The sequence below is a fragment of the Lonchura striata genome, chromosome 6 (assembly GCF_046129695.1).
Source record: "Lonchura striata isolate bLonStr1 chromosome 6, bLonStr1.mat, whole genome shotgun sequence".
Classification (NCBI taxonomy): Eukaryota; Metazoa; Chordata; class Aves; order Passeriformes; family Estrildidae; genus Lonchura; species Lonchura striata.
In genome coordinates this window covers 54,651,019-54,672,176 of record NC_134608.1, presented here as the reverse complement: position 1 = coordinate 54,672,176, position 21,158 = coordinate 54,651,019, and the positions used below count along the sequence as shown (strand labels likewise).

The 21,158-nt window shown below is 38.3% G+C and overlaps 1 protein-coding gene across 1 annotated transcript in view; it reads right to left on the bottom strand.

The window, feature by feature from the left end:
* The window catches only part of SHANK2 (SH3 and multiple ankyrin repeat domains 2), a 270,317-nt gene that overhangs the window by 187,767 nt on the left and 61,392 nt on the right, over positions 1-21,158 (bottom strand). The window contains exon 12 of the mRNA XM_077784360.1: positions 10,004-10,054. Within this exon, the coding sequence (XP_077640486.1) occupies positions 10,004-10,054 (51 nt within the window). The remainder of the gene's footprint in view (positions 1-10,003; positions 10,055-21,158) is intronic.

The following is a 21,158-nucleotide window of genomic DNA, read 5'->3' as shown; positions in this document are numbered from 1 at the left end:
ATTTCTGTGATTATAGATTCTTCTTCTCAAATGTGGAGCTAGTGAGACCCATCATTATGGCACCCCACATTATCTTCAGCAGTGTTATTCCCCTCTTATCTAAGTGACTTTCAAGAATTCTTCCTCTGCTCTTATTTTCATCATCTTAATTCCAAAATGGATCTAAGAACCAAATAATTCACACTGACACTTCTGAGAAAAGGCACATTTGGGTCACCTGAGCAGAGAATCTCCCACTGCAAACTTCCAGTTGTCTTTTCTGCTAAAGATGGGAGGTACACAACCATTCACTCCCCCAAATATGTTCTTTCCTAAATAGGGGATTGCAAGCTCTATCCATGCTATTAAGCCGGATCTTTAAATGATAAAACCCAATAATTTAAGCTGATAATTGTCTTGCTATCCTTAGCTCCATTTAGACATTTGGTGTTAAATAGAAACTAAAACATTGCTGACTTATTCATTAAAATAAGTGTTTTAAATTGTATTAGTAGCCTACATTTCTTCATCTCAAAAAGAACTGCTAATGAATCATGCTGGTACAACTAAGAAAGGATAAAAAAAGCCTGCATCCGCTGAAGCAGGGGGTTATCTCTGTACAAATATGTAGGTGTTTGCAGCATTTATAATGTTCTCAGTGCTAAATCCCATTGAGAAAGGAAAGCTTGCTCACTGAAGGGGTTTTGAGGTGGATTAATGATTTACGTGATGTCACAATACTATCCCTACTTCTGCTTCAAGACATCATCACGTGTGTTTTGCAATATTTGAAAATGTTGAGGAAAGACTTCTTTTCCCACCCTGTTTCTTGATACTTCCAGCACTAGGTTTTGCACTGACAGCTGGGTTTAGATTTTATGTAAAAGAACACAAAAAAAGGACTGTTGTTAAATAGGTTAGTAAGTCAGAGCAGGTAAATAAGATCATTTGAAAGAATAAAGAAGGTGCAGGCTTTAAACCCACCATCAAAAAGTAATTTTATGTATAAACTATTTCAGAAGCAGTGTCATCTATTCTTACATTCCTGGCATAAATCTGATGTTCATTAATTCAGTGGAAAATGCATGGCTGACATCCAAGACATTACTATGAAAAGAGAAGAGTTCTGGATATTATTTGGCAGTCCCACCCCCGGACATCATGACTACTACAATGAAATTTGACTTCCGTGTTCAAGTTTCAAAATAACTCTGTTTTCTTCCGGACAAGAAATGATGCAAATAGTGCTAATGCATATCCCTAAAAAAGAATGGGATCAGAGAAAGGAGAGGAATTGCATGAAAATGGGAACTGCATTATGTTACTCTCTACTTAGTCATGGCATCCCAGATGCAGATTGTTGATGTTTAATGTGCAGAATATGCATTTAGGAGAGGAATAATTCTCACTTTGGTGTCACCTGTACACTGATGACATGTGTGTGACTATTCCATGTGTCCAGCAGCACTTTCATTGGAGGAAGGATCATTTGGCATCAGCCACCTAGGATCCAGTCTGTGGCCATCTACAGAAGCACATCTAAATTAAGACGATGACTGCACTCACAAATTCAAGGGCACTGTATATCCAGAGAAAAAAGTGAATAGGACAGAAAATTTAAAACAGGGTGACATCAAATATGCATTTCAGATATTACATTAAGAAGCTTCAGCTGATAAGTGAATTCAAATCACTTGTAATATTTTTGGTTTGATAGGGACATAAACCAAAGGAAATACCCAGCTCTCAGCTCCACCAGTGGACACCAGAGAGTTTCTCTAGGAACAAACCTGCAGGCATTCCCAGCAGCTCTGGCTTCTGAGGAACCACTGCTACAAACAACACAGAGGTGACCGCAGTACCCAGGACACCTCTGTTACAGCAGGGGACAGAAACACAGAGATGATTCTCATTCCCTTTGTCAAGTTCCCAGTGGGGGTCAGGAAAAGCCTAAAGTCATTCCCTCAGCTGGGTGATGATGGGTGGAGAGTGGTAAAAGAGAATATATAGGAATTGAAAAGCTGAGGAAAACTTCAATAGAATCCCCTCAAGTAAATTTTCCATAGTGTTTTAACATATCTTTCCTGGCCAAGAATTTGGCAAGAAATTTAGATGACTTACCCTAAGACCCCCTGGCTAGGACCATGCTTCACTTTATGTTGGGAAGGAACATCAAAGGAATTATTACCAGAAAAGGAGAAGAAATAAACGGGGCTCCCAGGACACACATGAGATCAAGAAATAAAGTATAAGTGAAGGAGAAAAGACTGAAAGATAGGAAGAAAACCAGCAAATCTGGGAGCTATAGTGGGGAGGAATTTCCAGCGGAGCAAATGAAGATGGGTTGCTGCTGTCAGATGCTCAGGAATGCCCCTGCTCCATGACTCAGGGAATGTCAGCAGCACAGAGGTGGGAGGCAGTGTGTGCTGCACAAGGGAGGAAAGTGCAACCCCTGAAATCTGACTCAGGGTCTGAACCAGCACCAATTCAAGGATTAATCAAACCATTCAGTAGCCAAAAGCAATGTAGGAAACAGTGAAGATGCAGGAGTAAGCAGTGATTTACATTTACATAGGAGACTGTGAAAAGGAAAGGCTCTGAGGATCCAGTGAGAGAGCACAGAGTCCTGACACTGAGACAGAGGCACTTCTTATTCTGTGGGTTGTTAAGAAATAAATAAAGGGAAAGACACAGCTGTTAAAATTCTAGCTCCAGTAAAGGTGGTTTATGTTTTTTTTTGCTCTGGACTCAATAGGGACTGGAATTTCAGTCAGGAAATAAAGAACCATATGAATGACACAAGCCAGAACTGCTCCAGAACCAGAGAAATGGACATTTGTAGGATAGGTAGAAGAGATGCAGGAGATTTTCTGATCACTAACTGCCAGGAGTGGACAGGCCTGTCTGAAAATAGGTATTGCTGAGTGGTAAATAACATCAGAAATAAACCACAGGATCTCTACCTTTACCAACACCTTACTCTGCCTCAGTGTGCATTTGAGTTTTGAATCTCATTACCTGAACCTCCCTGACGAATTTTAACCTCTTCTCTTCTCTGTTCCTTAAAGGAAGAACTGTCAGGGGGTTTGTTGCTATCCTCTATTACAGCTGGGAAAACCTTTGTAATTCTAAATGATCTTTCTTATCTCTTCTGCCACTCTCCATTACCCAAAAAAGGAGAGGGGGAAGCAGCTGTCTCCAAACTACCACCATTTTCTTGGCTTTTATACCTTGACATCTCCCAGTATTCTGCATTTTCAGTACATACCCAGAACAGGTGATGCCTAAAGACAGGGACAGAACAAACCTCCTAGCACAGCACTGTTAATGCCAGGTGAGTAACACACCTTCACTAATGGGGAGCTCTGCAAAGAAAGAACATGCAAATACATACAGGAGTAATGTAGAGGATAAAAGAAGCCCCAGGTTCTAGGGATTGTGTTAGTGATGAATAGACCCCATAAGCATTTAACTGCATGCAAAGGTAGTGCAAGGGCAGAAAGTTCAGGAAACTGTCTGGTAGAAAATGACACCATTGCTCCAGAAATGAAGGAACTGAGGAAGGACACTGTGAGGGGAGGGCTGAAGTAGTTGAACAGCAATCTAAGGCTTACTATGAGACCTATGAGACAAAATTTATGGAACAGTTTTAAACAACACAAAAATAAATGGGAATGGAGATAGGAAATCAAAACCAGGCAGCAATTTAATACTGATGGTGATACATAATTACAGATGGGCATTTCTGAGCAAACAGGCACAGGCACACATCAGGGACAGAAATCACCATTGTGCCCAACAGAAATGGTGCCTGTTCCAGTGGGCTCAGGAACTTTCCAAAACATGGCACACTGAGGAAAAGCTCTTAACTAGCAGAAGGAAGACTTAACTAGTTTGACACTACATGCTAGGAGCTCCCAGGGAATATGGGAGGATCCCAGCAGGCTGATCACACTGAAAGATGACATCCTCAGCTATTCCTGCCAAAAGCAGGCTGATGTAAAGCAGCAATTTTTGCATGCAGTCATGCAAGGCACACACAGCTAGTGGGACATTCAAGCATGACCACAGCAGAAATTTCTTTGGATAATAAAGACCTCTAAAATCTTCAAGCTAGCATGGGGAATAAAGTGATGAAAGGAACGAGAACAAATATTATAAAACAACTTTAGGTTTTGTTTCCTTCAAGAACAGAGTAATTTTTTTAGGAAGACACTCATTACTAATCTACAGGCATTAAAATTAGTGTTGTTAATAAGCTGGGAAAGACATTCAAATATTTAGAACAGTACAAGTGCTAAGTAATTAATGTAAGTAACAAAAGCACTTTAGTGCCTGAGCAAAATCCAGCAAGCACTGCTGTGTGTATTCCCAGACCAAGGACCAAAAGGGAACGTGGCTCATGTGTGATTTCTGGATTCACTGCTGAAGAAGTTTCCTAAGTCCATGTAATTGAATTCTGAAAGATAAGCTTCACTGGGATACAGACCTAAAATCAATTTTTGAAACCCCAAACATTCTAAAATGTACTTTCTTTACAGCATTAGGGCACCTGTACAGATCTGGCATTTCTATGCCCCTGATCACATGGTGCTTAATTGTAGTTAAAATCATTTGTTTTATTAATTGCTTAGATTTTTCATTATATTGCTACACACACAAAACCCCCCACATTATTTGTACTTGGTGATCCCTCAAAACATCACCATTCAGCACGCAAAAGGACTGGGATTCTCTCCATATGTATTTAAAATCAGCTTGACTAAATAAATATGTTTCATTTGCAGAATAATGTAGGAGGACTGGAAAGAAAAAAAAACAAACAATAATAGCCTATGGAAAAAATACTCATGTCTTCATTTTTCTTGAAAGCATCCAGATCTACACTAAGAAAAATCTTCCACAAATACATCCTGGAAAAACTAACATTTTTGCCCACTGTGGTTTGAATATTCTGTCCAGTAACATGTCTCTGTGAAAGCCATCATTAGATCATTTTCTGTCCCATAGCAACCACTTTGTTTTCTCAGGGAAATAAAATATTTTCACCTCCTCAGGCAATACCTTTCTCTGCATGTTCCCTAAATGAAGCTGTTTATAATCCAAAGCTAACATCCCAATTTACACTGGTCTTCTCAGGTATTTATACCTATGGATGTAGAAAATAAACTCCTAGCCAGAGACTTTGCTAACTCTATATATGTGTGCATGTCCACAGCAAGAGTTAAAATCTCACATTTTCTATAGAAAGTTTGGGGTTTTAATAATATTTCTCTATTTAAAATTACAGATCCAAGTTCTTAATTTACATCATCAAACGATTATCTGGAAGACAGCAATGGAAAGAAGAAAGAGATACTGTTTTAACAGTCTGAAGGTGCAATGAAAATTTCTGTCCAAATTTACTGAGTGATAAAAAAGTAAATAAGCCACCAGAGACTTTCAAGCCACTTGACAGGATCTTCCTGTGGCTGTCAGAGGTAACAATTTCATGGTAATCCATACAATTCAAGGCTCCTGGCCACAACCACCAGTTCTCCAACAAAGGTTCTCAGTTCTTTACCCCAGCCCTCTGTGCAGCTGATTTTGTCTTTAAAAGGGTTTTTTAATTATTAAATCATACTAAAGTGACTATGCCTATTTTAAATAATTCACTGGTGCTGTTTCACTGTGCAAGTCACTGCTGAAATTCCCCACAGGCATTACACAGAAGCAAACATGGAGAGAAATGCAGAGTGGAGTAAAAACCACCAAAGCAGTGGCAAGAAACCCCACAGAAGCAGAATTTGTACCAGCCTGTGACTTGCTGTGATCACCTGGGAGCTTGGGTGCTGTCTTGAACATGGTCTCCACTCTAGCATAAAAGGACTACCATGAAAAAAGACTTCCAATTTTATTTTTTTTTTTTAATTTGGTAATCCTATTACATCTTTCTATAGCATTAAAATGTTACTGGTTTAAAGTTTAAACAATGAGAGGCACTGGAACATGCAAGAAGTCTCCCAGGGGAAAACTGAAATGAGAGATGGAAGGATGCAAACATCCACACAAAACTCTGTAAGAAGACAGTAAGAAAGAAAAATAAGATTTAACTGGCTGTTGTACTACTCCAGCTCTTTAGGAAATCTTATTTCTCAACCCAAATTCTGAAAAAACAGACACTGAGAAGGTTAAAAAGGTAAATTAAAAAAAAAAAAAAAAAAAAAAAAAAAGCCAAGATTAAATTTTTCTATCTTCAGCCAAGCTTTTCAAACCAGTACAGGAGGAGGGCTGGTAGGAATCAGTTTGTTTTCATGGTACAATTTCGAAGTTTTTGTGATTAAGCTTTAATGCAAGGCAACGACATGATCTGAGCAGCATTTCAATGATGATGCAACGTGATGGGTGCATTGCATAATGTCACAGGATATCAAAAGATGTGTCCTGGTGTAACCTCCCTCACTCCCAGGGAGAAGCTCCTGAAAATGCAGGAGGCTCAGAGCTTGGAAGCCGTTGCTGGGAAGTTGTCACTTGTTTTCAGTTACTGAGCAGAATTTGTGACTATCCAGCCTCGGTGGGGCCAAATGCTTCCTTAACAAACTGTGGCTCCATTGGCTTCTGCCAGGCCCCTCCTTCTCCTTCATTTGTTACAATTCCTGGCTGATGGACGAGGAAAAGAAGAGGACAAATTACACTTGAGGGAAATGCTCCTTCCTTTGGTGGCTGCTCAAAGCTTTGCTAACTAAACTAGAGCCCCCCAGGAGTGTCTCACATCCCATCAGTCAGAGATGCCAGGGACATGGGGACACTTCAGTCACTGTCCTGAGACAGGGAGGGCTGGTCTAAGAGCTTGCTGAGCTCAGGGAACTGCTAAACCACCAGCTAAGTCAAGCCTAGATCAGCTCAAAGCTGGCAAACAAATATAAATTAGTGGAAGCAGGACTAGCAGTTTTGCAGATTGGTTTTCTAACCTGTTTTGCATCTTTCATTTTCAATATTTTATATTAATTCCTCTGCACAGTCATCCTTTTAAGATGAGCTCTCAATACCTTTTTTTATAGATGAAAGGTGATGCCACATACTGTGTGTTTATGAACAATTTATCAGTTAACGATGGAGCAGATTTAGAAACCCCTGAGATTTTAATTCCTTGTTAAGTATTTGCCATGGCAGCTTCTGACAAGAACAGAAAAATGTCATAAAACTAAGCAGAGCTTAGCAATCCTCAAGATAATTTTCACCTTCTAATAAAACCAGAGCAAGTACATCTATACATTCTTTTACAAAGCCTGTAACCATGGTAGGAAAAGCAGCACAATTTGATTCTGACAGCCTGTAATTCCTCGTTATGCCACAGTCTGAATAAAAATTTTTAAAAATCTGCAGGGCCACTACATTATAACTTTTAACCAAGAAACACAAAACCTAATTAAACAGCATTGAAAACTTCCTTCTTCTTAGCTGGGGCTGGGGGGCAAGGCTTCAAATATTCCTGTTATAGCACTGCACCACTTTGTCTGAAATACCATTAAATGCATTGAAAATACATTGGGGAGGACCAGAGAAGGAAGGGGAGCTATGAGCACACAGTGGCAGGAGACTGGGGACTGAGTGCCAGGTCTCCAGGATGGAAAACAGCTTTCCAACTTGGGCAAAGAACAGAGGACACTGCACAGGAATTCAGACGGTTGACAAATCAAAATATTTTCATTAAAATGCTGACTTCACCAAACTGTTCTCCAGACTGCCCTCCAAAATCAAGAAAAGCACTATTTGAAATATCTAAACAGCTCTGAATGGGTCAAGGCTGCAGAGGCAAATTAAAAGCTGTAAGCCCTATCAGTACTGGAGTTTCCAGGTACTGTCACTCTTCATGAGCACCACTCCAAAGGAATCCACATCCTGACAATTTCCTATAGCAACGTGGAACTACACACTGAGAAATTATTTCTTTCAGGCATAACAGTAACAAGCAATAATAATTCTCTTTTTTTTTTTAACTGAGTGTCTCTCCCCAGTTTAAGTAACTTATCTCCAAACAATAGAGAAGCAAATTAAACTATAATACACAACAATTATCCCATATGATAACTGAATGACTCTCCCCAATTTAAGTGACTTATCTCTAAACAATAGAGAAGCAAAATTAAACTATAATACACAACAGTTATCCCATATGATTTATTCCTCAAAAATGTACTGTACATGCATCAAGGAAAACAAGAAATCTGAATAATGTCTTATACTCATGATGGAAAGCATACTAGCTAATCCATCCCTGTTGATTTTAAAAGTTTATTTGGGTTGTAAGAGAACCCTGAGTGGGGATTTTGTTGCTCCAACATGCATTTAAATTCTGGAAACAATTCCTTTGATCCAGAATCAAACACTCAATCTCACCCACTTCTGGAACTCAGATCCACAAAGTGGATACAGCAGATTTAAAGGGTCAGAAAAGCAAATACCTCTAAAACAACACAAAGTGTGTTTAACATTCTCTTTATGCTTTTGATAATATTCAGCACCCTGAAAAATCTAAGATTTCCTGTTCTTCTCTAGAGAATTTGAAGGCTTTTCTTCCAAGTTTTGAGAACTTAATTACTCTAAAATGGCTTCTGTCACTCACTGCCATGAAAACAGTACAGAAGGAGGGAACCATAAAAAATGGATATGCACATTCCCAGATGTCTGGACACATGTCCATGGAAAAGTGGGTTTGCTGTAGGCATACCACAGGAGCTCTTTATGTAAGCTTTCCTTGTCTAAACTGCTTATAAACATTTTAAAGGAATAAATTTGAGCTTGTATATTTTACAGCTATCCTTCCTGGAATTCTGCATGGCTCCTGCAGACACCTTGCAATAGCCTGAGCAGCATCAAGACTATTGGCTCAATTAAATTCCAAGGCTGGGATGATCAAAAGGGTCATTTGGGATGCCCAAATTCTGTTGACTTTGAGAAAAAAATAAGGAGGGTTTTAAAAATAATTTTTAAAAAATCCAGCCTACAGTGTTCAGTGAAATTTGGAGTCATTGCAAATGACAATAAAATATCAATACACTAAAACAAAGTAAAGTAAATCTGTATATTAAGCAATAACCATTTCCATTAAAAGAGCTTGGAAAAAAAAGCTCACCTATCTGTATTCATGGAAATAAAACATTCCCTTTTTTATGCAGAAGTTTTTTAACTGCAGCTGTCCTTTTTCTGCTTCACATTTACTTTTCCCAGATAAAAAAGAAGGTAGGACCACATGGAGCAGCCTACCTGCACACAGAATCCTTGCTGAAGTGTCATCTGCAAGAAAACTGGGAGACAAGGTGCTCAACTGCATTATTTTTCCTTGACAATCTAAATATCCAGTACTCCTCGCAGTAGCACCACTTTTAAAATAAGAGAGTGTTTACTCTCAGACATCTTAAGAAGTCAAATCCCCTTTGGCACAGAGACTGGGGTCATGCAGCATTTAATGAGTTCATGAGATAAATTATTTCATATATATCGGTGCAATATAAAACATTTTAGGAAGATTATTCTATTAATCATAATGAATATACTAACCCCACTTTATTCCATCCATCTTGTCAAGGTTCTCAAGGCCAAATATGGAGTTTGGAGTCATTCTGAGCACAACATTTTTAATAGCATCATAGAATGGCTTGGTTGGAAGGAATCTTCATGAGCATTTTGTTTCATCCTCCATGGGCAGAGACACTTTCTACAAGACCAGGTTTCTCCAAACCTCCTCCAACCTGGCCTTGGACACTTCCAGGGATGGGGCAACCACAGATTCTCTGGGCAGCCTGTGCCAGTGCCTCAGTACCCTTATAGGGAGGAATTTCTGCCTGGAAATTCTATTTACTTACCACCAAGTTTAGCTCAAGTCAACAGATTATGGGTCTGTGAAGTCTTTCCTTTTGGGAAAGATGTGCTCCTGAAGTTTTCCAGGTTTCTTTGCTTTACCTTTACCAGGAACAAGAGCACCAAAATCAGACCTTTCTACTACTGCACCCAAACAGAGAAATTACCATGGTTTAACCCTTACCTGACAGCAATGGATTCCAGGGACTTCTACTTGGATATAGGAAGCTGGATCCTTTAAGAAGGGCAAAGGAACGAAGGCAACATCAAAAAGAAGTTAGGTGTCAGAATTCCATGTTAAGGGGAGAATTTGAAAGCAGAAATCCATAAAAGCAAAGCTCTTCTGATGGCATGATTTGTAAATGGAAAAGTGGACAGAACAAACATTTAGAGGACATGAGGAAGAAACTTCACTTCCTCTTAGTTTCTCCTGCTCTGCTGCCCCTGTCATTCTGAGCATGAAATGAGGAAATGATAATGAGGGACTGGAAGGTTGGGAAGAGTATTAAATGGGATTAAGGCTGGCACACAAAGGTGGCACAGGACTTGGAAGCCTGGAATATCTTAGTGATATACCTGGAGCCAAGAAACACTGCTTAGAGCAATAAATGTGCAGGTCAGGGACCAACATCTGCAGTGGGGGACAAGACACCACCACCACCCCCTGCCCTGGAAGTGCAGCGGCACCGACACAAAAAGAGCCCGCAAAGCATGTGCTGGAATTATTTCAAACTGAAATCACAACCTCAACGTGATTTCCCTCTCTTTCTTCACTGTTTATTCTTTGGTTGGGTTTTGAGAATTTGTATTTTACAACCTGAAACCAGCCCAAGTATTCTCTCTGAAATTTTCAGCATCGAATACCATAAAAAGTTCACAAAACACTTCTTGGACTGGTTTTAAATATTTATTGCATTCTGTTATTGTAGCTATTAATCTGTATCTGCTTTTTAAGCAGCTGCACTACTCAGTGCCTTGTTTACAATGCAGCCCTTACAGTTTCACACTCCTTCAATCTTTTATCTTATAAAACATCAGTCTAAGATGAGTTTGAAAACACTATTTTACAACATACCTTGCTACACTTCATGTCTGGATGTCTGTAATTCCAAGGAATATTGTTACAGTTGGGGAGTTTGGAAGAGTTCTGCTTTAGAAGACTGTTTTGTTCAGTGGCATGATTCCATATTTTAGAAAGCTCTTTTTAACCACACTCCACAGGGCTCTCATATTGAACACCATTATCTAATGTATTTATTAGGCTTAAAGCAGCCCTGGAAGGTTTCACATTTCACTGTTCCAATTAAATATTCTGTTTAGAATGGCCCATAAGTTTCAGAGTTTTGATATTTTAGGGATCCAATTATGATCTTGAATAAATGCCCTATAAATTCAGACTAACCATAAGCAAATAAGGACAACTATTGTGCTTTAATTTTCTAGCTATCTGGAGCATCAAAGGGTATTTCTCCAATAAGTTGAAAAATAAGAAAATATATGCATAATTCAGGACTGAAGCAAGTGCATGGTAAGATACTTAAATGCCCCTTAATAAATTACTAAAGGAAAAATTTGAAGAGGTTTTTCTAATAAGAGACTCATGGTGGGTTGAAGTCTTATTTCAATTATTACAGCATTTAATGTGTTTACCTCTACCTCCATAAAATATTTCACATGTTAGACACAAGAATTGCTTCTGTCTGTGCCCCAGGGCTGCTAGAGCAGGAAAGGATACTCCAAATTATCCCTCTGGGACATATTAAAGAGCAAGAAGGAGAAGTGAAAAGGAATCAGTGCTCTGAGCTGACAGGAGGGACAGAGAAACAAATTTTTAAAAACCCTGTTCCTGATAGTTTCCAGGAAGCTCAAGCAGCAGGTACAACAATGGAGCACTGAAATCTTGAGGGGGAGTCTCAAGGAAAATAAGCTTGTACTGGAGAATTGGCAACTGGCTTTTTCATTCAAATAACAGGTAGTCAAGTGAAAAAGAAGAGAAAAAGTAAATGTTGCCAATATTTTGGCACTTGTAGGAGTTCTCCAAAAAACGCATATCTAGATTCTCTCCAGTTTTAACCTGAGAAAGAAATGCACATTAATGCTGCAAAGGAGATGACACTTTTAATCTGCAGCCCACTCAGCCAAGGAACATCCACTTATACACCCTCATGCATTATTCACCAGGAAAATTGAAATAATCTAACCGTGGTTAAGCAGCTCAGAAGCAAATGCAAATCAAGGGAAAGCAGCTGAGAACGAGGATCATTCACAACTCCCGACACTCCTCCACAAGACTGGAGCCTCCCGTGGGAGCAGCCAAATCATTACAACCCCAATCCCTGTGGCTGTGCCTGGGAATTGGCCTTTCTGTCCTGGTGGCACAAGCACTGACCTGTGGCCATGCTTGGCAAAGGAGCTTGCTCAGTTTTTATTCAAGTAGATTCTCACTCCTTGTCAATGAAGGTGTGCCCATGGGCACACACCTGAGTAAGTCTGAAGGATTATTATTATTATTATTATTATTATTATTATTATTATTACTATTATTACTATTATTCCTCCTCCTCCATTATAATTCTAGCAGTGGCTACAATACTTTTCATTCCATGGCATGTTAAATAAAGTTACATAAGACAAAACCTCCAGCTAGGGAAGAAGTTATTGCTGTCACCACCTTCATTTTTAGTACTGAGATTTAATGGGAAATATCTTAGGCCACGATTTGCAGCAATTATTCTATTCTCTCTAGGAATATACATGAAACTCAGAAAGAATAAATTATTTTTTTCCTCCATCTCACTCAGCTGTTTTGAAGTTATCCACCATTATTTACAGGTTAATGTGAACAGGATGCATAATTCTTGCAAGTTTATACAAATTACTCTGAATAAATTCTCCATGAAATCTACATAAATCTTATATTATGAAGTATTTCCTTGTGCCTGAATTTGTTATCATCAAAGTGGTTGTAAACACTCAGGTGGGTTGCAAACTCCATGCATTAATGTTTTGTTCATCAGAATTAAATAGTTTTAACTCCTCTGGTTTTAAGGAAAACCATTACAGTTTTGTTTGTGTTTCATTTCTCCGCACAGATCTTCCACAGCAAAGAAGTTTTCAATTCAATGGAATTGGATGGAATTGGCTACTCTAGACTTGATTTCATAGAATTGCAAAATGACAGAAAGCAGAAAACATCCCTGTCATAACCATAAAACTATAAAGTGTAAAATAATGAATAAAAAAATCAAATAGGCCTCACTCCAGGTGACAAAGAAATCCATCAGGGTTATATATTTTTTCAGTCCTTTCAGAAATATATTTGACTATCAGAAAGCCTGAAGGAAAAAAATTTCTAAATTTCAGACATTCCAGGTATGATGATAAAAAATGTGTTCCTACATTAAAAAATGCTCCAGCAAGAATTTAGTCAGTTCCATTGTATTTCCCTTCATGGATTTTGAGTTAAATGCCCTGTGTTGTAGTGATTCTGCAGCAACAGACACCACTCAGCCAAGTGAAACAAGAGCCCAGGACACAGAGAACAGGACTCGGCCCTTCTTTATGGAAAGTAACCAAGACATTTTTAAGGTTCATATCATGCAGACCAAAACTACCATGGGGCCTTTTGGAAGATTTCCACAGAGATCTCCAGTTTTCCCCAGGAAGCCCAAGCACATCCCCATGGAATGTTATCTCTAATTTGGTCCTTCAGAGGTAAGGCTTTCACTACAGAGGTATAATAAATATTCCACAGACTGGAGGTATTTCCTTCCCAAAAATTACCCCTAAATTTCACATCAACTGAAAGACTAAAAAGTCATGTGCAATAAGCTATTTATTATGTCACTGGCACATTGTAAACACATCCTTAAAATTAAACTGATTCTTCATTTAGGTTGAATAATTAATCTCCTCTGCTTCAATTGCTGACCCAAGATACAAAGCAGTGGTATCCCAGAAATAAAGGAAATTAAATATGTACCCAAGTATTTTGCAAATACTTCAGAACTCTCTTCTCATTTCAACTAAAAAGATCTTATCCCAAATTTTATGCAGTAAAAGAGAAAAATTTGAGTATCAGTTTGACAGAGATCTGAACTTTGATTTCAAGCTTCATGTGTATCAGTTGTAGTTACACTGATTTTTTTTCAACATGTCTGCAGGGAAAACAAAAGAACACAAAAAGGTAGCCCTAATGGCTTTATTTTATATACATGTAAATCTTGACTCTGTGTTTTCAGTTTTATGTGATTAAAAGGTATTCAGCTTTGCAGAAAATATTCTTTATCTAATGAGAAAAGACTGATCTGGATTTGATAACTTTAAAAGCCACCCATTCCCATTTTGCCATATCAGGAATTAGTAACCCTGAAACATTATTTAACACCATACCAAAGCTATTGGAAAAGGAAATCCAGCAGAGGTGACCTTGAGTTCTCAAAGTCAAGTTTAAGGAGCATTGACAAAAAAAAAACAACACCCCTCCAAAAAAAAAAAAAAAAATACAACCAAACAAACAAAAAAAATCTTTCTAGAATTCTGAGATTTCTTTACCATGATGTGATGGCCTGACCTTCCCTTATTGCCTGGGAGGAATTCAACCAGAATGGCAAATTTAATTCTCCCCATTATGTATTTCAATGACTCATTGTTTTCCCATTTCTTTCTAGTTCCTGCAAAGCTTAATGGACTTGAGCATGATTATTTAAATGATGCAAATAAAAAAGAATTTTTAAAACCTTGAAGTAATAAAAAAAAAAAAAAAGCAGAGATGCAGTAAAAGACATTCTAAAATTGGAGCCCATTTTGTTGGGGATGGGAGCAAAGTGTCTGAGCCATATGCTGGTGTAACACAGGCAAACTGGATACAAAGCTTATGTCATTGCAACTTGCTCCTTCAGAAAGCAGCTATGGCAGAAATAATCCCCAAATTTTACATTTCAATTTACATGCAGCTCCAGATAAGCAGCAACATTTGAATATCAGAAGTCCATTAGAGTTTATCTTCCTGGGTCAAGAACATGCTGTTACCAAATACTATATATAAGTAAATGGGTTTTAAACAACTCCTTACACTCAGTTTACTCAATTTTTTTTTCACTTGAACAGAGTCCATAAAAGCAGCAGATTCTTTAAATCTGCAGTTATCTTTCAGATGGCATAGGACATAGTCTAGCAGCTGCCAGGAAAAAAAAAAAAAAGAAGATTTTGTGTTTTTTCTTCTCCAAGAGGAAACCCAAACACACCCTAAGATAAGGCCTAGCCTAAATCCGCAATAATTTCAGTGGCTTTTATCCAGATTTACACTTATTTAATGCAGAACTTGATTTGTCACTTGCATAACAGAGTTTAGACACCAGAAAATCTCCCCTTGTCATTTGAACTTTTTCCCTCCCCAGCCGGCACAGAACAAACTACAACTGGTGATTTGGACACAGCCATGGGTGGACAAAACCACAAACTGTATTTGGATAATCCAACAGTTGTTTTTTTTTGGGTTTGTTTTTTTTTTTTTTCAGAAATAATAAAATAAAAGTAATAAAAGTAAAACAACAAACAAATCCCAAATTCTGTTAAGTCTACAATGTGACCAAAAATTTCTTCTGAAGCACTATTCCCTACAGATCTCTGGACACGCCAAAAATTATGTTTAACTGCATAAAATTTCTGCCAGTACATAACTTTGAAATGTACTTTCTAAGATAACAGCCTGGACTCCACAGAAGGATGAGAAGTGGTGTTAGTCCACAGGGATTTCAACTCAACTAGATCTTCTCTTACTTAAAAGAAAAACGCCACAAAAAACCCTTCAATGCAGGCACATAGAGAGAAAGCTCCACCAGCTTTGGAGGTAGAGTGGCTTCAAGCTTCAGTTTTTGTCATGAAAGATGATGAAAGGGAAAATCTTCTCCATCCCATCATCATGAGAAAATTTCTGTCCTCCCACTATGCCCAGACAAAGCAGCCCCTCCTCCTACCTCCCCCCCAACAAAAAGGTGACAAAAAGAAAAGCACGGTTCTGCCTTAAAAACCTAAAGTGTCCTATATTAGCAATCTAGCTAATGAAATTTGCTTTCTTTTAGTTGACATAGACAATATAAGATTAGTTCCTTTTTTTTTTTTTTTTGGTCTCTCTTGGTTAACTTCATATGCAAGAATGTTCCTCTGTTGCTGATGGAGATGTCTGAATAGATATTGCTATGCTAATGGATCAAAAGATCAAAAATGCTCTGTCCTAATCACAGAGTAAAAGGAATAAAGTCACCAGGCTCTTGGGATCACTTTTAATTACTTTTAATTCCTAAACTCCAATCTAAATGTCACAGATCTTCCAAAATGTGGAAGTTCCTGGATCCATGCAAAGAAGTGTTTGCAAAAGAAAAAGAGTTTTAGCTTTGGATCAGTCAAGCTCTGAAAAGGTGGCAAAGATTGCCCTGCACAGGGCTGGAATTCAGCCTTGCTTTCGTTTAGGATGGGGGAATTATTTTCCTTATACCAATTATCTTAGCATTTTGTACAGAATTGCTTGAGGGAAGCAAAAATAAACACTTGCAGAAATCATTGCAGCTTCCTCAGATGCAAGAAAGGGTTGCATCTCACAGGGGAACAGAAGCTGGATAACACAGCAAAGAACTGGTAGAGCACAGAGTAACAATACAGAACAGAGCTGGCACTGAGAAGTGAAAGAAAAATGAGGGAAGGTGACAAGAAAAGAAAGAAACAGGAAAGAAAACAACTAAATGGCAAAGTGATCCAAAACAGGCAAGGTGCAACCAGCTGAAAAAATGATAATATCTTTATTTGGGATGAAATTAGTAGTTAGACAAATCCAATCCTGGATTTGAGTGTGAGGTGCTGAATAAAAGGCTCTGGATGCTACAGCTGATCACAGACTGATCGTGGGTTGCTGGAGCAGACCAGTGACCTCATTCCAAGCACTCCTCAAGTCACACTGATGCTGTCAGGCTACACCAACTGCCTCCCTGCTGTGAAGTTTTCAAAATTAAAAATTAAACACAGTCCAAAACTAAGTTCAGGGCTTCCAGGCCATGGCCTCCTAGGTGCTGCCTCTGAGCATGTGTAAAAAACTTCTGGTATTGCCCTCAAAGCTTTTCTTGGTCCCAGATCAAGGAACTTTTTCTTGCCTTTTTGCTACACTGCAGGTCATTGCAAGTGGTTCTTTGCTCATTTTTTGCGTTTCCACCCCAGGAAAATCAACTGTGCCATGGAGCAGGACTGCAGTGCTTGCCCCTGCAGCCAGGTTAGTGCCAGAGTGCCTATGTGGGTCACAAAGGTCCAGAGCATCTCCTTTCCTCCCTCCAAGATCCCTACATCCTGCTTATCTGTAAGACAAGGGATCCCCTGTCAGGGTTTAAGCACAACGCCTTTGAGTAGATCAGGGAGAAAGAGGCATCAGGCTCTTAATTTATTCTTAATTTATATATATATTATATATATATATATATTATAATAATAAAAGTTAGCTTAATACTGAATGCTAAGTAAAATTGCCCTGTAACACTTGTGGATAAGGGGGGACCTTTCTGAGTCACCAGTACTTGAGAATCCTTTATTCAAAGGCATTTATTATGGAATTATCTGGAAATAGTCAATTGACTGCTGAAATATAGCTAACAAAGTATACCATTCCACTTGTTATTTTATTTGTTTTTATATGCATCATTTCCTGCCTTTAATTTTAATTTCATGCCCTCTAAGAAATGCAATCTCACAGACAGATCTTCCCCTTTATTTCCCTGTAATAATATCATAGCAGTTTTCTCTAGCTATTTACAATCTCTTCATTCCCTTCACAGCTTTTCCAAGCCATGGAATGAAGAATTATATAAAAATAGGCCACAAGAAACCAGACCCACTTGATTTGCACAGCAAAAATAGAGCTCTTTAGCACCTGGCATTCTCAAGAGTGGTAATGAAGCTGGCAAGATAAACCAGCCTTTGACCCAAAATAAAAAGCTTAGCCCTCACAAGAAGGATAAATCTCAAGTAACACAAAAATCTGTCTTTTGGTTTCTTGCCAGGTGTGACCCCAGACATCTGGACAAGTAGAAGGATTGGGCTTCCCATAGGTGGGAAATGCAGGAAAAGGACAAGCAGCACACATGAAAACATCAATTTTAGTCTGTCATAATCCCTGAGGGCAAATTACAAATACACCCTGGTGCCTGCAATCCCAGGAGTGCTTATGGCTGAAAAGGAAGCCAAAAGAAAGGAAAGGGGCTCAAAGGACAAACGAACAAGCCTGCACTTGTGAGGTTTTCTTCAGGAGCAACAAATAAATTCTTCAGGATAAATAACTGGTCGGTGTTGAATTACAGATTTGATGAGACACATTTAAAACTGAAAACACATCACAGAGTTTATGTTAAATTTTGCTGCCTCAGATGTTCCAAAGAGATGTAAGAGGCTGTTTCCCAAGATGAAAATGGTATAATAGAAAAGATTATGCAGAGAGAATGGAAGTTTATCAAGTAATGGGGCTTTTGGTAAGAGAATACATAGGAGGAGGAACAAAATCTGGACTTCTGGAGTCAGCAGAAGTATGTAACAGAAAGCAGAGATACCTCTACGTATACACAGATAATACAGTCTTAATGTTGTAAATCTTCAATTCAATAAATCTTTTGTTGTTTTCATTCGGCAGGGATCTCACCCAATTAGAGCCACTTGGCTGGATATTTACTTTGCAACTTTTTCTGAATCAAGGTGGCATCATAATTCTGTCTTTTATGAACAATTCTGAACAATTACTTCAGCAACATCACCTAGAACCTGGAAGAGAAAATGGGCTTTTGGCTTCAATATCTGAAATCATCAAGATGCATGGAATGAAAAAGTAAAAAACAAATCAAAGCAGAATGGAGATTTGCTAAGGGAAAAACCTTGTTGGACACCATGAGGTCTCCCATGCCATGCAGGGCATCCAGAGATGAAATAAAATGGGAGAAATAAAAACCCCCAAACACCAGCTCATTAAAAGAGATAGGGAATGGCATAAAAGGTTCAAGTAACATCATTAGGTTTGGATTCCCTGGAATCTCTTTCCAAGATCCTAAGCAGACCTGATTTAAATACTCAAAGTGTTTACTCTGAAAATGTCTTCCAAAGTGTGACAAGACCTTGACAGCAAAAGCTGCATCTTACCCTGAACTCCACAGGAAAGACTTAGCTGAGTCTTCAGAGCCAGCCCAGGAGATTGAGATATAAATGGAGTGACAGCACCAGTGTGAAATATTGTGAGCAGTGTGAAATACAGTGTGAAATGTTACACTCATTACAAAGCCCTGTGCTCCAAAGCCTGTCCCTTTATCAAGCTTCATTTATAATTTGACAACAAACAGGCTTCTGGGATGATACTTTTTCCTTTTAAAGAGGTTGAATATTACCAGATCAATTTTCACAAAGTTATGACAGTAGTACCTTGTTATTAAAATTAGAGTATTTATAAGACATTAAAACAAATTTCTTCAGTAAAGCTTCACTTCTTAAATTGTCAAACCATTGTATATTGAACAGAAAAACATAACATCAACTTAGTTTCTATAAATAATGGAATTCTACTGAAAAATGGTATTGCTGAGCTGTTAAAAATTATGTCAATATAAATTCAGCATAATAGAAAGAGGAATTGCAAGTAAGGGCGTCAATGTAAATAAATGCAAACAGAGATCAGTATTTATATAGTCCAATATTAGCAACTGAATAGTCCAACTTAACCCTTTTCAAGTTTATTTGAACCAATCTAAAAGTGAGATAGTAGCCTTGAAATCATACAAATATTTAGTTTTATAGGAAGGGATTGTTTTAAAATAGAAATATTTGTTTCATACCATTGGAAAATTAATAAAATTACATCTATATTTGGAAGACTTTCCTCATCCAGATCCAATTTTTCCATGGATGTTCCTCCCTTCCCCAAATGGGAAGTTATACTGAACCTAATCATTTTCCATAAAGCAATGATGGCACATAAAAATCCACATACTCACAAAGTTACAAACCCAATCCTGTGCCATCAGTCTTAACTTTGTGGTCTACTTTTAGCCTAATTACAGAAAATAAATTATTGGGTGCATAAAGAAATTTGTGATTAAGTCCTCAGCGTAAGGACCTACATTACACTCAGAGTTTCATGGGGCTTTATTTTCCCTTCTCTTCCCTTTATTCTTTTGGGGTGGGTTTTGGGATATTTGGTTAGTCTGTTTGCTAGGTTTTTTTAATTCATCTCCGCATTTACTTTAGGAAGCATAGGAATTTTCTTTAGGAATCATTCCTGACTATTTTTAACAATCTCTATTTTCCCTTTTTTTTTTTTTTTTTTTTTAAATCTAGCATTTATTTCATGTGCTTTCATCTCTTTTTCCTGTGTTCTCACCATTGTAAATGGAAGGAATAGAGAGCCCTGAGAGCCTCCACACATCTGTATCCCCACTTGTCCTACCTCTATTTTTGACCTGGCACTGCTGTTAGAAATCCTGCGTGGCATTTGACACCATCTTAGAGAGCTCTTGAGGCTCATGTGCAAAAAATGATTTAAAGAAAAAAAATTAACTTTTGAGGAATACTAAAACTCTCTGGGAGGCTTTTCAAACAGTTTTCCTTCTGTAGCATCCTTTACTGGGCAGCTTGATATCTCAGAGCTGCATTGACACATCCCTTATCTCAGCAACCGCTGGTTTCCTAATATCCTAATATTGGTGTGGCCATCTAAACCCTCCTGTTTTGTTACACTGACACCTAGATATCTATCTAGATATAAATATAATATCATTATTGAAATGCACAGATCACATACTTCCAATGGGCACAGCCCCTTAAAAAAGGCACAATTACAGCAAATTTAGCGATACTGATTTTGGTGGAGCCTGAGAAAAGTTGGCAGAGGATGCCTCAGATAATGCTGATCAAACTGCAGTAGAAATTAACCCCACCATAAAAACGTTTCCTGTATTTCATTTAAACCTCAGAGTTTTTCCTCTCCAATATTTCCGCTCTGAGTTGCTCAGGAAAAAAAAGTGTGGCTGACACAGCACAGTTGAGGAGCCTCAGCCACACTCAGGGTCCAGCTGCAGCAGTCAGAGTGATTTCAGAAACAGCATATGTCTGTTCAAAGAAGGCGTGATCAACCCCAGAACAAAAGGATCCAGCCCCATCAGATCACAAGACCAGGACACAGTCTTCCAAATCCCATTTACAGTATTGCAGGTCTTCAACAAGGCAATTTTTTTTTCCTGGTTCTAATCCTGTTCAAACAGGAGTTAGTTAATATAAAAGCTGTAATTGCACCATGAGAAGATAAGACAGCATGATCACACAAA